Genomic DNA, 16,796 nt, shown 5'->3' with positions numbered 1-16,796 from the left:
CGCAGTCTCTCTTGAAGCCATGCAGAATGTCTTTAAAAAAAATCTTGTTCCTGGCATCTTAAAATATATAACCAATATGACTTTTGGGGTGGTGTGTGAAGAATTCTGGTCCAAATTTCCACATTTGATACCAAACTGTTACCATTTGTATCATTTTCAGCTGCATAAGTGCCCTCTATGGGTTCAAACCTGCTTTTTTTTGCCCTAAAAAATGCACAAAATGTGGTACAACCTGACGTCACGATGAACCAAAGACTATGGGATTTCAAGATAGTAACTCCCCTACTCCCCCTGTACCCTTTCCCGGCTCCTCACAACTCCAAGCCTATTCCCATGATGTCACAAGCATTTTCCTACCAATATGGCACTACAATACACACAGCTCATTGGCTGTTTCTGTCACTTGACCTGTTAATCACTTGTTAATTGATTACAATCACCTTCTTATTTTCCTACCAAGATGGCCATGTGGTAATACTATCAATAAAAGCCACTATAATCATGAATAGAAATAAAAGGAAGGAAATTGCATTGTGTTGCTGTAAATCATTCCCAACCTTTTTCATATTAACTCATTGAGTGCCAGCCACTTTTGGAGAACGGACACTCCCAGTGCCAGAGTTTCAGAGCGTTTTCAGTGATTTCTCGAGGCCCACAGAATATTGTGTGATATTACTATGTAAACACCGAACACGCACAAAGAACGATGAGACTCTATTGTATCAGCAGCAAAAAAAGTTTATTGATATCATTTTCCGTTCTTTAGTTATCAGCCGGAGAAGATAGGTCAAAAACAGCAAAAACAGGCGTTTCCATCTAGAAGCTGAGATATTCCGCCTTTTGTGAAATGAAGCATTTCAAGCACATTCACTGAGTCTGAAGCTAATATTTTCTGATGTAGTGACGTGGTGTAGTTGTGTGGTGCCCTGCGTGCCCCACCCCCCTCTCCCCCCCCTCAGCTGCAAACTCCTCCCCACACTAACACACAGCCTCACGCACCCAGCGTCTATTTTCGGAGTGCTCCGTTTTTGTGCGCCGGCTCCCAGCGCGACACGGAAAAGCCAAACCGGACTGCTGAGAATGGTTTGGCCCTTCGGCGTCGGGTGCTGCTTTTCTGGCGGCTAATCGTGTGGAGAAACTATACAGCAGAGACAGAGAGGCTCAGTTGTGGGCGCGGATTGACTGCTGTTCGCAGCCAAAGTCAGCTCCAGCCAGAGCAATCTATATGGCTCTGGCTGCAGCATGAGCGGTTTCTCTTTCATCACGGGGCTTTTTCCTGCTGTTTTCCTGACCTTTCTCTAATCTGGAGAGCACTGTCGCCACCTAATGGGTCTGTAAAATAGGTTATACACCTTCAATAGCTACAATATTTGTACAGGAGATGCAGGAGGCTTTGATCCACGTCCCACCGTCAAAAAACGCATTTGACGTCGATCGACGTCATTATTTCATTTATTTCATTTAATTTCTACGTCACTATTTACTTTGACGTCGATCGACGTCATTGGCACTCAATGAGTTAAGGAGCCCTAATTTAGTTCACATTGGGGCAATGGACCCCCATATGATGAGATTTGATCTCTCGGATGCAAATCTGTTTTTTCTTTTTTCTTTTTTTTATGTAGCTTACATATGATTTGTCTTTATTATAGAGAAAAGTATATAAGTTTGTTGATTAAAACAGGTTGGCTCACAGCAAGATGGCAATACAGTATAACAATAAAAGCAACAAAAGAAAATATAAACAGACCAAGGCAGTGGCCTACTAACTGTAAACCAACAATGACGCTGCCTTCAACATAACACATAGACCACGGCAGGGACTTACCCCAAATACAACACACGCTGTCGTCAGCCCGTCACAGCCTCGCAAGCTGCTCAATTAATATGCCACTGGCTGTAACTGCTAAATGCAGCTGAGTCCACAGTAAATCGGGGCAACGTGTACCCCAGTGTGCGGGATCCCAGCCCTTCGTGGAGGCGACCAACCCAGTCTAACAGCCGTGGATTGCCAACAGGTGCCTCTTATTGCCTAATCACAGCTCAGCACTCCGATACACTTCTGGCCGGATCAGCCACTCCGCTACAGCAAGTCCATGAAAATGAAAAACTGACTTCATAGCGTTCTAGAGGACAAGTTGGACAAGTTAACGTGTTTACCTCAATGCAGAAATCTCCCATTGTGATTACATTAGAGCGTGTTCAGAGCGGGGGGGTTGTCCTGCCTATTGTGCTCTGCTGCGGCCGGCGATAACCAGGCTTGCGTCACCAGGCTCTTTTAATGTAGTTACATGGGAGTCAATGGCAATAAAGTAGTTTGCCACTGAATGACCAAATTGATATAACTTTCAATCATTTTGAGCAACGTTGTTTCCATACAGGCCACCAGCGTTGGCTAGTTGTTGATATTTATAAAGATTTTGTAGGTCTCATATAAGTTTTTTTTTAATGCGGTGGGCAAACTGTCATGGCGTCGTTTCCTGAAAAAAGTTTCCTGTCTGACCACAGCCAAAGAGTATAGTGAGACAAGAGAAGATGATCCTTCGCCTTCATTTCTTGGTTTTTCCCATAGGTTTTTTCAAATCAAGCAGCATGCCGTTCTGCCAGAAATCTGGGGGGTTTAGTCCTGCTTTAACAACTGTCCTTCTCTCAGACCATTGCTAGCATAGTTAGCTCTTAGCTAGTTGCTACTCCCGTCTCATCGGTTCCACAAACCAGCACGAGAACAGCGGACTACAGACCCAGTCCGGTTCGCTACGGAATGACGGTGACCAGCAACAAAAGCTAAGAGTATTTATCTCGTGGTTTCTGCTAGCCTTAAGCTGTGTTCACACCGAGATATTTATTTTTCGCTCTGTCGCTTGATTCAACCCTTTGGAATCGCTCTGTCGCTGTGTTTAAATCGCTCGTCAACAGGCACACGAATTGACGGACATCTGGGGGCTATAACGTTACGCAATGTCATGATGTTTGTCCACTACGAGCCACCCTAGTTGTTTACAAGCTAAGCCTATCAGCGTGTTCCTAACGCAAGCTCCATACCAGTAGTACAGACTTCACTTCATGTCAGCTGTCAGCCTGTCAATCAGCTGTCAATGCGGTTTGTTGCCACACAATAAACCAGCGGTTTGTTCCAAGCCAGTGTGATCCTTGACTCACTCTCACACGGTAGTCAATCAGCATTGAACAGCGAGCGACTGATGCCAGCGAAATTTTGCTCGAGTTGGGATATTTCATCTCGGGCGACGAGCGTATTTTGCACCCTGTCGTCTGCACCCAGTGCCCAACTTCAGTGCAGAGCTCACAAGAGGTTTTCACCTTTAGAGTGACCCCGCCCGGTGAAAATCGCCCAGCGGGGGGACGAGCCCGCCTCTGTGCCCAGTGCCCGACTCCGGTCTGGAGATCTGAAAGGCCATTGCCTGCCATGCCCTGTGTCTCTCACAGCCCGGGTCATACAGCATCGCTTCACTCACTATTTTCGTTCTCGTTCTCCCCCACCTTCTCTCCCGCCTTTTCCCCCCGCCCGGACATCGGGACACGTCCCGACGACCCCCCAGCCGGCCACCTATGGCCCTGGCACGGGTTCTGTACCGTCTTGCGGCATGAGACCGTCATTATCCAGCAGGCTCCCTGCTTGGAAGCGGCTATGTGCTCCTACCCCGTGGTTGCTGCACACAGCCGCACACTACGTAAGGGTTATGCACTGCAGTTTGCCAGCCCTCCTCCCGTCTTCGATGGGATCCCCGCGTCCAATGTGGACGAGGGCTCTGTGGCTATGCTGCAGGAGGAGGTCTCCTCTCTCCTGGCGAAGGGGGCAATATGCCTGGTACCAGAGGCGGAGAGGCGCACGGGGTTCTACCACAGGTATTTTGCTGTGCCCAAGAGGGATGGCTCCATGCGGCCAATATTGGACCTCCGGCTTCTGAACAAGACGCTGAGAAAGTTGCCTTTCCGCATGCTTACCCACCCCTGCCTCTTCAATGCCTTGCGGTTGGGGGACCATTTCACCTCAGTGGACCTGAAAGATGCCTTCTTTCACGTTTCCGTAGTGGAGAGGCACAGGAAGTACCTCAGATTTGCCTTTCAGGGGGCTGCCTATCAGTTCTGCGTCCTGCCGTTCTGCCTGTCCCTGAGCTCGCAAACGTTAACCGCCTGTGTGGACACAGCGTTAGCCCCCCTCCGTGCCAAGGGGATACGCATCTACGTCTATCTCGACGATGCGCTCATAGCTGCAGGCTCGGAAGACCTTGCCATCAGGCATACCAGGGCCGTGACAGACCACCTGCAGACCCTGGGGTTTGTAATAAACTGTGGATGATTTTCAAAGTAAAAGAATGATTCTGCACACATACAGCGCACACAGAAGCCACAGAGAAATTATTATTTTGTAAATTAAAAACAATACACAAAGCATATAAATGAAGCTATACAATACAAATTATGTTTCTGGATTACAATAACATTGACAACTTTCTTCTCAGTATCTATTCTAAATAGTAGTAGCTGGGCTCAGGACAAGACGTGTAATAAGATGAATGAAACAAAATAAGATGAATGTAAAATGTATGGTCTGACAATTGTCAGTTGTGGCACTTTTGACATTTTAAGTTATTTGAAGTAGAAGTACAAATTAGCAGCACAAAAAAGAGAAAAAGGAAAATCCCTAATATATTTAGCAAAATGTTTAAGGAGACAGGGTAGGCTATTTCATGATGATTTTGGGATACTGGTAATTGGGAGAGATGTAATTAGAACAATATAAGTTGAAGAAAAGGCACCATGAGGCTATACAGAGGGGTGGGGTCCTTTTAATGCGACAAATATATTTTTTATATTTTTACAATAAATACACACACTCACACCTCACAAAGCTATTGTGTATGAATGGATTATAATAAAATGTTTTATTAAATTCAAGAACATAGCTCTACACATTAACAATGAGGCTCGTCAACGCTTTTCGGCGCTGGCCATATGCTAGGTTTCCACCTAGCCTTGTTCATGCAAATGTATTGATAACTTTTTGAGATATCCTGCCGACACACAAACAAACAGTCATACGGGCCGAAAACATGTAACCTACCGGGCGACTCTATTGGCAGAGGTAATGAAACTCCTTAAAGACGAGCTGAACCCAAAAAAGATTTTTTATTTATTTTAGTTCACATACCTGGGTATTCAGTGCATCTATTTAATAATGTATGCACACACACAAAAAAAATCTAATTTCTTTCGTTTTTCACACTTTTTCTCATCAAAAGTTCAGTTTTCAGGATTTCATTCATAACTCTAATCTACAGTATGGTGACGTAACAAAGTACTATCAAATTTCTACCCCATTTCAACCAATCATATCACAATATGGCAGCTGTCAATCAATCTTCATTTTGAGGAGAAAATTCTGCAGGCAAGATGGCCGCCTAGTGCCTGTAACCTGGCAGAATTTCTAGCCCATAAACTAATTAATAACTTGGCCAATAAGTATGTAACATACAAAATAAAGCAAACGTAATGTCTTCATTTGAATGCATAGGACATGTAATTGGTTTGTTAAACTCGCATTCCAGGAATATTCTATTTACCGTGACGTTTTACCGTGGCTAGTCGACGCTCCAAGCCAGCAGGCAGCACTCTTGCCTCGGCATGTCCACACCGGTCCGCCTGGTTCCCCCGGAGCCCACTCGCCACAGTCGCCAGGATTGGCCAACGCCAACTCCAGTGCCCAGAACTGTCCAATCAAATCATCGACACGCTGTGGCCCGCCTCTCAACCCTCTTTCATCTCAGGCAATATCTGTTTTCAGTCTGATACGTTACTGACCCTCGCACCACTTGGGTTCATGTGGTCTTTAAAACCAGCTGGCAGCTCCTCTTGGCAGGCGGACTCACCTTGCCTGTTTAGTAGTGTGAGAAAGTGACTTATACGAGACATGGGGAATGGCCCTTTAAAAATGCTCTGCTTTGCCTTTATCTGCTTCTGCAATGCCAGTCAATGACAACGATTAGCTGTAGCCTCTAGTGCCGTCTCTTTCCTCAAGGTTAGATATAGCCTGGGGCCTAGCATGGCAGAGACTGCACGGGCCACTGTTTTGGAAAGACTGGAATATTGGTTGAAAATGTAATAATCATCAGTTTGTGGAATGTAAGACAGCAGTGATAGCAGAAAATATACATACATACAGTATATATATATATATTTTTTTAATGAATATACAATTGCTAATATACTATATTGTTGAGGTGTACTTAATCTATATACCTAGAGAAAGAGGTATACATTAAGAATGATGTGGAAAAACCTGTGTATATTATGTCCAGAGAAAGGTGGTTTTCTCTATATTCCCAGGGGGTTCTACTACAAATTCATTAGAATTGGATTCAGTGGAGTTACGTTGTATATAGAGTATATTATTTGTCAGAGGCCCTTCCACCCTGCAAAGAAACAATTTCTCCAGGGGAAACACTTGTGTGGCAGTGTTAGTTTTAATGAGTACAGTTTAGTGCAATTATGTTAGGCCAGAGTTTGTAACCCATTGGTGTTTTTCCTCGTTCTTGTCTCTTACAGTATGTGATGCCTATTCTTACTATTCTTTTACCCTCCTGTTTTATCTGCTATTGTCTTGTCTTTTGTGAGTTTTATGAGTACAATGTTTTATTTTTATTTTACTTAAAAAGTTATCGACAAACTTTTCTTCTCCTTATAGTTATTATTATGAATATCACTATTATCTTAACAAAATAGGAGTGATAATTGTGGACAGATAAGCAACATAGGAGTATAATAAAAATATACATTATTAGAAGATGATGTCACAAAGGAAAAAGAGTGTGCAATAGCAACAGTGTGGAGGGGGGGAGAAAGAAAATAATTGGAAAAGGTTAATGAAAGCACCTTGATGTCCAGGCACCCTAATAAAGTAATCAAGATGTCATGCCTCCTCCCTGCCTGGTCCCTCTCCTTGCCTCCTCTCTCCTTATCTCTCTCTCTCTCTCTCTCTCTCTCTCTCTCTCTCTCTGACTCTCTCTCACACTCTACTCCTCTGCTTTCCCCCTCTCCTCCTCCACCACCCTCGCTCCCTCTCTCTCTCTCCCTGTGTCTCTCTATCAGGAGGAGAAGAGAGGCTCCCCAGAGGGACTGTGGTTCGTTCCCGCTGCCGCCTACACCGGCTTAATGAGGAGCCTGCGGGAAGGGGTGAGCGTCTCTGTGTATCTGTGTCTGTGTATGTCTGCGTGTGTCTGTTTGTGTGCCTGTGTCGCTGTGACTAAGTCTCCCTCACTGTGCGTGTGTGTGTGTGTGGTAGAGGATCCCTATGAACAGTAATGATGAGGCAGCTGTGGGGGCCTAAAGTCTTGTTTGCCAGCTGCAAGTCAAGGGCATGCAGAGCAGTCACACACACACACACACACACACACACACACACACACACACACACACCTACCTGCATCAAACACAACCCTTTACCGCTCAGCAGCCTGACCTCAGCAGCAATTAGGACCCTCCAGACACACACTCACTCGCGCACACACACACACACACACACACACACACACACACACACACACACACACACACACACACACACACACACACACACACACACACACACACTTCTTTCTTTCTTTCTTTCTCCACAACATTAACTAGAAGTGCACTCGGAGAGTGCAGACCTCCGCCAAAGCCAATGGTCCAGTCTGCTATGATAGGCATTAGGCACATTTAGTGAGTCTGAATAGATGTTCTCCCATGGCCCATGCTACACCCTTCATGCTACACCCTTCATGCTGCACCCTTCATGCTGCACCCTTCATGCTGCACCCTTCATGCTCCACCCTTCATGCTGCACCCTTCATGCTGCACCCTTCATGCTGCATCCTTCATGCTGCACCCTTCATGCTGCACCCTTCATGCTCCACCCTTCATGCTGCACCCTTCATGCTGCACCCTTCATGCTGCATCCTTCATGCTGCACCCTTCATGCTGCATCCTTCATGCTGCACCCTTCATGCTACACCCTTCATGCTGCACCCTTCATGCTACATCCTTCATGCTGCACCCTTCATGCTGCACCCTTCATGCTGCATCCTTCATGCTACACCCTTCATGCTGCATCCTTCATGCTGCACCCTTCATGCTACACCCTTCATGCTGCACCCTTCATGCTACACCCTTCATGCTGCACCCTTCATGCTACACCCTTCATGATGCACCCTTCATGCTACATCCTTCATGCTGCACCCTTCATGCTGCATCCTTCATGCTGCATCCTTCATGCTACACCCTTCATGCTGCATCCTTCATGCTGCACCCTTCATGCTACACCCTTCATGCTGCACCCTTCATGCTACATCCTTCATGCTGCACCCTTCATGCTGCATCCTTCATGCTGCATCCTTCATGCTACATCCTTCATGCTGCATCCTTCATGCTACACCCTTCATGCTGCATCCTTCATGCTGCACCCTTCATGCTGCACCCTTCATGCTGCACCCTTCATGCTGTATCCTTCATGCTGCACCCTTCATGCTACACCCTTCATGCTGCACCCTTCATGCTGCACCCTTTATGTTGCACCCTTCATGCTACATCCTTCATGCTGCACCCTTCATGCTACATCCTTCATGCTGCATCCTTCATGCTGCACCCTTCATGCTGCACCCTTCATGCTACATCCTTCATGCTGCATCCTTCATGCTACATCCTTCATGCTGCACCCTTCATGCTGCATCCTTCATGCTGCACCCTTCATGCTGCTTCATGCTGCATCCTTCATGCTGCACCCTTCATGCTACATCCTTCATGCTACACCCTTCATGCTGCACCCTTCATGCTGTATCCTTCATGCTGCACCCTTCATGCTACACCCTTCATGCTGCACCCTTCATGCTGCACCCTTTATGTTGCACCCTTCATGCTACATCCTTCATGCTGCACCCTTCATGCTACATCCTTCATGCTGCATCCTTCATGCTGCACCCTTCATGCTGCATCCTTCATGCTACATCCTTCATGCTGCATCCTTCATGCTACACCCTTCATGCTGCATCCTTCATGCTGCACCCTTCATGCTGCACCCTTCATGCTGCACCCTTCATGCTGTATCCTTCATGCTGCACCCTTCATGCTACACCCTTCATGCTGCACCCTTCATGCTGCACCCTTTATGTTGCACCCTTCATGCTACATCCTTCATGCTGCACCCTTCATGCTACATCCTTCATGCTGCATCCTTCATGCTGCACCCTTCATGCTGCACCCTTCATGCTACATCCTTCATGCTGCATCCTTCATGCTACATCCTTCATGCTGCACCCTTCATGCTGCATCCTTCATGCTGCACCCTTCATGCTGCTTCATGCTGCATCCTTCATGCTGCACCCTTCATGCTACATCCTTCATGCTACACCCTTCATGCTGCACCCTTCATGCTACACCCTTCATGCTGCACCCTTCATGCTGCATCCTTCATGCTGCACCCTTCATGCTGCATCCTTCATGCTACACCCTTCATGCTGCACCCTTCATGCTACACCCTTCATGCTGCACCCTTCATGCTACATCCTTCATGCTACACCCTTCATGCTGCACCCTTCATGCTACACCCTTCATGCTGCACCCTTCATGCTGCATCCTTCATGCTACATCCTTCATGCTGCACCCTTCATGCTGCACCCTTCATGCTACACCCTTCATGCTGCATCCTTCATGCTGCACCCTTCATGCTACATCCTTCATGCTACACCCTTCATGCTGCATCCTTCATGCTGCACCCTTCATGCTGCATCCTTCATGCTGCACCCTTCATGCTGCACCCTTCATGCTACACCCTTCCACCAAGTTTCATGAACATTGGCCCAGTAGTTTTTCCATAATCCTGCTGACAAACAAACGGCACTGCAAACATAACCTCCTTCTTCTTGGTGGAGCCTGGTAATAATGCTTTCTCACTTTTATCTTTTCGAAACAAGGAAATATTGGTGGGGAAAACATTTTTGTGATTTGACTTTGGTTAGTATGATATCATGACACATGTCTCCAGTGATAAGATGTCTGCAAAATGTGTTTATAAAGGTGACATAGCAACTTTGACTGCATGTTACAGAGGGGATAGAGATGAACCTGCTCTTACTTGAGTTGAGACAGAGGTATGTGTTTATAAATATAGAGGTAACATAGCAACTTTGGCTGCATGATGTTACAGAGGGGATACAGCTGAACCTGCTCTTACTTGAGTTGAGACAGAGGTATGTGTTTATGAATATAGAGGTAACATAGCAACTTTGACTGGATGATGTTACAGAGGGCATAGAGATGAACCTGCTCTTACTTGAGTTGAGACAGAGGTATGTGTTTATAAATATAGAGGTAACATAGCAACTTTGACTGCATGATGTTACAGAGGGGTTAGATAGATAGATTTATTTGATGATCTGTTAAAAAAAAATGCCATACATTAAATTCCAAAAAGGCATCAAGGATAACACAAAAAGTAGACAAAAACTTAATTCCGTTGTGGTCCTTGGTCTTAGACATACAGTACATTAAATATACAGACATTGCACCACACATACTGTAGTTTCATAATAAAATCTGGCTATCTAGTACTAAAACATTACAGCATAACAAAAGAAGACTAATTAATACAACACGCCATTTCTGCCTAGTCCCTTACTCAGGAACCCTCTCTAGCAGCCACCTCTTAAGTTTAACTTTAAAGGTGCTTTGACTTGAGGCCTCCTTAATATCCAGTGGGAGCAGATCATTCACTGGGCCCCTGGAAAGCAAAGGAACATTGGCCAATTTTCATTTTGCACCTAACTGACTGTAGGTTGGCTCGGCTAGCTCTGGTGCTGTGGCTGTGTGCTTCTCCTACTCTGGTGAGGTAGTTTGTGAGGTATACTGGGGCCCTATCCATGACTATCTTATGGACCATTGTAAGTCTAATCTGTGCCACCCTGGCCTCCACAGGTAGCCAGTTTAATTCTTGTAGTTGGTTCCTGCCCACGTGGTCACGTGGACCACAACCCAAAACCACCCTGACCAGTTACAGAGGGGATAGAGATGAACCTGCTCTTACTTGAGTTGAGCCCTCTTGTTGATGGTGTAATGTTCCTTCCTGTCCCTTGTTTTGAATCGATTGCGAGCCCCTCTTTTACTCATTATTATTTCAATAACTAGCAGAACTCTTCTAACATTGGCCCAGTTGTGAGTTGGAATCAAGCTGTGCGATATTGTAATGTATTAAAATAGAATGAAATATCACACTGTGTTTCCCATGGGTTTTCTGATGGGTTTCCCATCAGAAAAACGTGATGGACGGATGGCTTGATAGACAGATACATGTAGATGGAGTTAAAGAGAGTTGGATGGAGGGATAGATGTTGTTTTCTCTATCGCAGGGAGCAGGGGTCTTACTGCGGCTGCCCACCATTGCAGAATGAATATAGATGATACTCCGGTCTGAACAGTTGTCAGCTAGTACCTACTGTTGCTTGATTAGCACTGGGAGTGTAGTGGGGGGGGGGGGGGAGTGCAGAGCGGAGGAGGGCAGTCTGTGACAGGAGCAGAGAGAGGGGTTGAGGGGAGGAGAGGAGAGCAGGTTGACTTATTTATCATTATTGAGCTGTGAGAGTGCGCCAACTGAAGCACGTGCACGCGCGCGCGCGCGCGCGCTCACACACACACACACACACACACACACAGCCTTAGGGACCAGACACTCATCCGCAGACCCAACCTGCCTGCCTGCCTGCCTCCCTCCCCCCACATCTCTAGTCTCCACCCCGCCTTTCTTTCTGGCTCTTGCTCACTGGTTGCTTTTGGGTGCACAGGTATATTTACAAAGCTGTCTAAATAGTTTATCTTTGTTTCAGGGGCATTATATTTCCTGTAGGCAACATGCTGGCCCTACTATACCTTGTTATGCTCTCACTCAAGTTGCTTGAGAAGCAACTATATCATTCATATGGCGTAAGTAAAGTGTTGTGTATGCGTCACACCAGTTGTAGCTGTGTCTTTAACTCATTGAGTGCCAAGGACGTCGATCGACGTCAAAGTAAATAGTGACGTAGAGTGCCAAGGACGTCCATCGACGTCAAATGCGTTTTTTGACGGTGGGACGTGAATCAAAGCCTCAGGCATCTCCTGTACAAATATGGGAGCTATTGAAGGTGTATAACCTATTTTACGGACTCATTAGGTGGCGACAGTGCTCTCCAGATTAGAGAAAGGTCCGGAAAACAGCAGGAAAAAGCCGTGATCAAAGAGAAACCGATGCATGCTGCAGCCAGAGCCATATAGATTGCTCTGTCTGGAGCTGACGTTGGCTGCGAACAGCAGTCAATCCGCGCCCACAACTGAGCCCCTCTGTCTCTGTCTGTCTGTCTGTATAGTTTCTCCACACGATTAGCCGCCAGAAAAGCAGCACCCGACGCCAAACCATTCTCAGCAGTCCGGTTTGGCTCTTCCGTGTCGCGCTGGGAGCCGGCGCACAAAAACGCAGCACTCCGAAAATAGAGTGGGTGCGTGTTAGGCTGTGTGTTAGTGTGGGGAGGAGTTTGCAGCTGAGGGGGGGAGAGGGGGGTGGGGCACGCAGGGCATCACACAACTACACCACGTCACTACATCAGAAAATATTATCTTCAGAGTCAGTGAATGTGCTTGAAATGCTTCATTTCACAAAAGGCGGAATATCTCAGCTAATAATTTGAAACGCCTGTATTTGCTCAAAACGACCTATCTTCTCCGGCTCATAACTAAAGAACGGAAAATGGTATCAATAAACTTTTTTTTGCTGATGATACAATAGAGCCAGCTCGTTCTTTGTGCGTGTTCGGTGTTTACATAGTAATATCACACAATATTCTGTGGGCCTCGAGAAATCACTGAAAACGCTCTGAAAACTCTGGCACTGGGAGCGTCCGTTCTCCAAAAGTGGCTGGCACTCAATGAGTTAAGGAAAGTGTCGTAGTGTGTGGTTGATGTGAGATGGAGCCTGTGTGACAGCCTGCTAATAAAACGTTGACAGTTACGTCGTGGTCCGCAGTTTATTAACATATGGGCGACGAGGATAATGGACTCTCTGCTCCCACCTCTCTCCCCGTTCCTTGCCCTGCCTGGCGAGCCGCCGATTCTGTGGGTTCGCTGGCATGAATCCTTTGAAACCTTCATAGTAGCCGTCAGGCTAGCTAATGCTAACGATGAAAGAAGGCGAGCCCTGCTGATGCACAGTCTGGGCAACGAGGGACAGCGGTTTTTTCAGACTCTTGGACCCACTCCTACACACTCGGACTGTGTCACACTGCTGTCTGGACATTTTGCGGCTCCACAGAACGTAATGCTCCGGCGAATTGTTATCCGTCAATGTCGGCAGCAGGCGAGTGAGTCTGTCCACCATTATGTAGCCGATCTGAAGGGACTGGCCAGCCTCTGTGAGTTTGGAGCGCTGGAAGATGAACTTATACGAGCTCAGCTAGCTCAGCACACTAATGACCCGAAGTCCCCAGACGAGCTGACTTTGGCAAAGGCATCGCTTTCCAACTCGAGTCAGCAGCTGGCTTAGCATCACTGCTAGCGCCCTCCGGCCCTTTCCCCTCCAGACCCGTGCTACTGACTCAGACAGTGGCGCCGCCCACAGCACGCTGTGCCTTCTCATCACACCCTGACCGAGCCCCAAACTGCCCTGCCAGGGGGCAGAGGTGTTGATGCTGTGGCAAGTGGGACCATTTTGCCCGGGTCTGCCACTCAGCTCCCGCCGCCGACAGCACACCGCCGCGTTCGCCTGGCCCACCTGCGAAGATGAGCATCCATTCAGTGGCCGCCACCCCCCGATCGTTTAAGTGGTGCACGGTGCCTCCAAGTCACTCCTAAATGTTTTAACGGTCCGGCGGCTCTTTCCGCTCAAAAATAGGATTGGCGGGCACGATCGCCTTCGCAGTGCCCTACAGGACCATGGCCCTCCCTTCGCCAACATGGGCTTTGATTTGTTTTGCGAGCTGGGTTTTTCCCTCATGGACAATACTCGGGCCGCCATCCCGGACACGATGGAACCGGAGCTTATCCCTATGCACCACACCCACACACGCCACAGTCTGCCTGGAGGAACTTTAGCGCGCATCGGAGGAGGACCACACGCTCTCCCAGCTCCGCACTCTGCTGCACTACTGGGCAACGCCACACTCAACTACCGACAGCTTCCCCTGGATCGGTTGCGGCTTCCTGCAGTCATCATGCCGGCAACAGCACCCTGCCGGAGTGCCAGGGTCGTGGATGCTCAGTGTCGGAGGAAGCAGCGGTTTGACAAGAGACTGAGGAGGAGAGCACCTGTGTAGCAGTGTGTTAATAAACGTTAACTGGTACGTCGTGGTCTGCAGTTTATTGAACATCACATAAAGTACCATGCATTTTCACAGGACAACATTTTAGGAATAAAAAAAACACATTTTCAGGTTGACAACTATTCTATCAGTTCTATTTAGGACTAGGATACAATCCCTTATTAGTTGCTCGTACCTTGCCAGCTCAGCGTACCTCTTGCGTTCGTAGGCACAAGAGGTATAAAAAGTTAATGAGCTTTTACTTACTTACTTTACTTTATTTGTTTATTTGAGAGGGACAGCATTATATTAATGAACAGAGCATACAAAGACAGAACATACAGTAAAGGTAAGGATGCCAATTTTCATCTGAAGTCCCCGACATGCAACAATAAAACAAAATACCACAATAAAACCAATACATGTACCAATAAAATAAGAAACCACAGCAAATGCAACACAAATACAATACAATATAAAAGTACAAAAAGTAGGATAAATCTTGAGCTCAGTGTCTGTTTTAAGACAGACTAAAATAACAGTGGAATTTTAATAAATAAATTAGTAAAGTGCTAAAAAGAGTTACGGTAGTCTATGTGCAAATAGGGTGGTCCCATGCTTGATTGTCCAGCAGCCATCTTTTTTAAGTTGTTCTTAAGTTTTAGTTTAAGTTTTAGTATGGGGATGGATTTCGGTTAAATGCATTAAATAAGGTCTGTGGTTAACAAAAGTTTATGGGAGTGGTAATTTGTGTTCAGCAGGATAATCTTCACAACCGTAAATGACTTTTGAAGCGTAAATGCGTTTTTTACACAATTTTCAGAAAACGCTTCAAAAGTCATAAAAGTGGTCCGCGTTTGAAGAAATGAACGTCTCCTCTTGTCTCACTATACTCTTTGGCTGTGCTCAGGTCAGGATTTTTCCCCCAGAAATCGACGCCATGACAGTTTGATCACCGCCTAAAAAATAAGTTATATGAGAGGTGAGAGCTACAAAATCTTTATAAATATCAACAACTAGCCAACGCTGGTGGCCTGTGTGGAAAGATGGCTGAAAGTTATATCAATTTGGTCATTCAGTGGTGAACTAGAAATTGACTCCATTGACTCCCATGTAAGTATCGTTAAAAAAGCCTGGTGACGCGAGCCTGGTTATCGCAGCACAGCACAATATCAGGTCCTTGAGAGGATTCCAGGATTCTCTGTTATCTCTCAACCTAATATATATGGAATTCTGGACAAAATAATATCTAGGCTACATAAAAAAAAAAAAAAAAATCTGATTTGCATCTGAGAAACCAAATCTCATCATATGGGGGTCCATGGCCCCAATGTGAACTAAATTAGGGCTCCTTAATATGAACAAGGTTGGGAATGATTTACAGCAACACAATGCCATTTCCTTCCTTTTATTTCTATTTATGATTATAGTGGCTTTTATTGATAGTATTTATGTTACATCACCACATGGCCATCTTGGTAGGAAAATAACAGGCGATTGTAATCAATTAACAGGTGATTAACAGGTCAAGTGAATCAAACAGCCAATGAGCTGTGTGTATTGTAGCGCCATATTGGTAGGAAAATGCCAGGGGCTCTAAAGGATTTAAGTTTTGTTGTGAAAAACTAAATCAGAATCCTGAACCAGATCAGAGTCCTGCACCGGGTCGGGGTTCCAAAAAACCCCCCGCTGGATTCGGCCCGCGGGCCGCCAATTGACTAGCCCGGACGTAGAGCCATGTACAGTATGTTTTTCTGTTGCATGAGGCAGGGGGTGTGTCTGGCAGCTGGTCTGACTCTGATGCAGGCAGAGGGAAGAGGATACATGTTTCTGACGCACGTTTTCCGCTTTGTTTACATAACCGGCATCGTTTCAAGTATGCGCATACAGTGTTGCATTATGTGACATTACTAATGTCACGTAATGTCACTATAATGCAAAGGCTTCCATCAATGGACCATAGCCTCAATCAACATTGTGAGTGACTCATATTTTATTTTGTATTTTTTGTGTGAAAATCTTTGAGATTATAACTTTAAATCAGGATTCTGAGAATAAAGTCAGAGTTCTGAGATTAAAGTCAGAAGTCCGAGTTACTTTCAGAATGTTGAGGGAAAAAGTCCGAATTTTGAGATTAAAGTCAGAAATCTCAGATTAAAGTCACAATTCTGTGGGGGAAAAGAAGCATACTATGTGACATCACTGATGATGTCACTGATAATATTATCGATGGTGTACTGGAATTTGAATGTCTAGATTTGTGTGACGTCAAAGTAGGGTCACAAGCCAAATACTGGCTTCAGTATCTGGTTGACCAGGTGTAACAGCTGTTTTGCCGCCGATAAGAATGTGCTTTAGGTTTGCTGGAGAGGGACAGAGGGGGCACGTAGGATCTTCACCGTACCATTGGCTGAGGTTCTTGAGAGATGGCAGGACATCGTACGTGGCTTGTATAATGACGCTAGTTTGAAATGCTTCCATGTC

General features: G+C 46.1%; 1 protein-coding gene across 1 annotated transcript in view; it reads left to right on the top strand.

Moving 5' to 3' along the window:
- Positions 1-16,796, top strand: part of ulk4 (unc-51 like kinase 4) — a gene marked incomplete at its 5' end in the record, with an annotated part of 283,649 nt that overhangs the window by 58,903 nt on the left and 207,950 nt on the right. The window contains one exon of the mRNA XM_083662080.1: positions 7,108-7,191. Within this exon, the coding sequence (XP_083518206.1) occupies positions 7,108-7,191 (84 nt within the window). The remainder of the gene's footprint in view (positions 1-7,107; positions 7,192-16,796) is intronic.

Source organism: Poromitra crassiceps (genome assembly GCF_964638095.1).
Source record: "Poromitra crassiceps genome assembly, chromosome: 1".
Classification (NCBI taxonomy): domain Eukaryota; kingdom Metazoa; phylum Chordata; class Actinopteri; order Beryciformes; family Melamphaidae; genus Poromitra; species Poromitra crassiceps.
The sequence above is the reverse complement of the archived record's forward strand: the minus strand, read 5'-3'. Positions and strand labels throughout refer to the sequence as shown.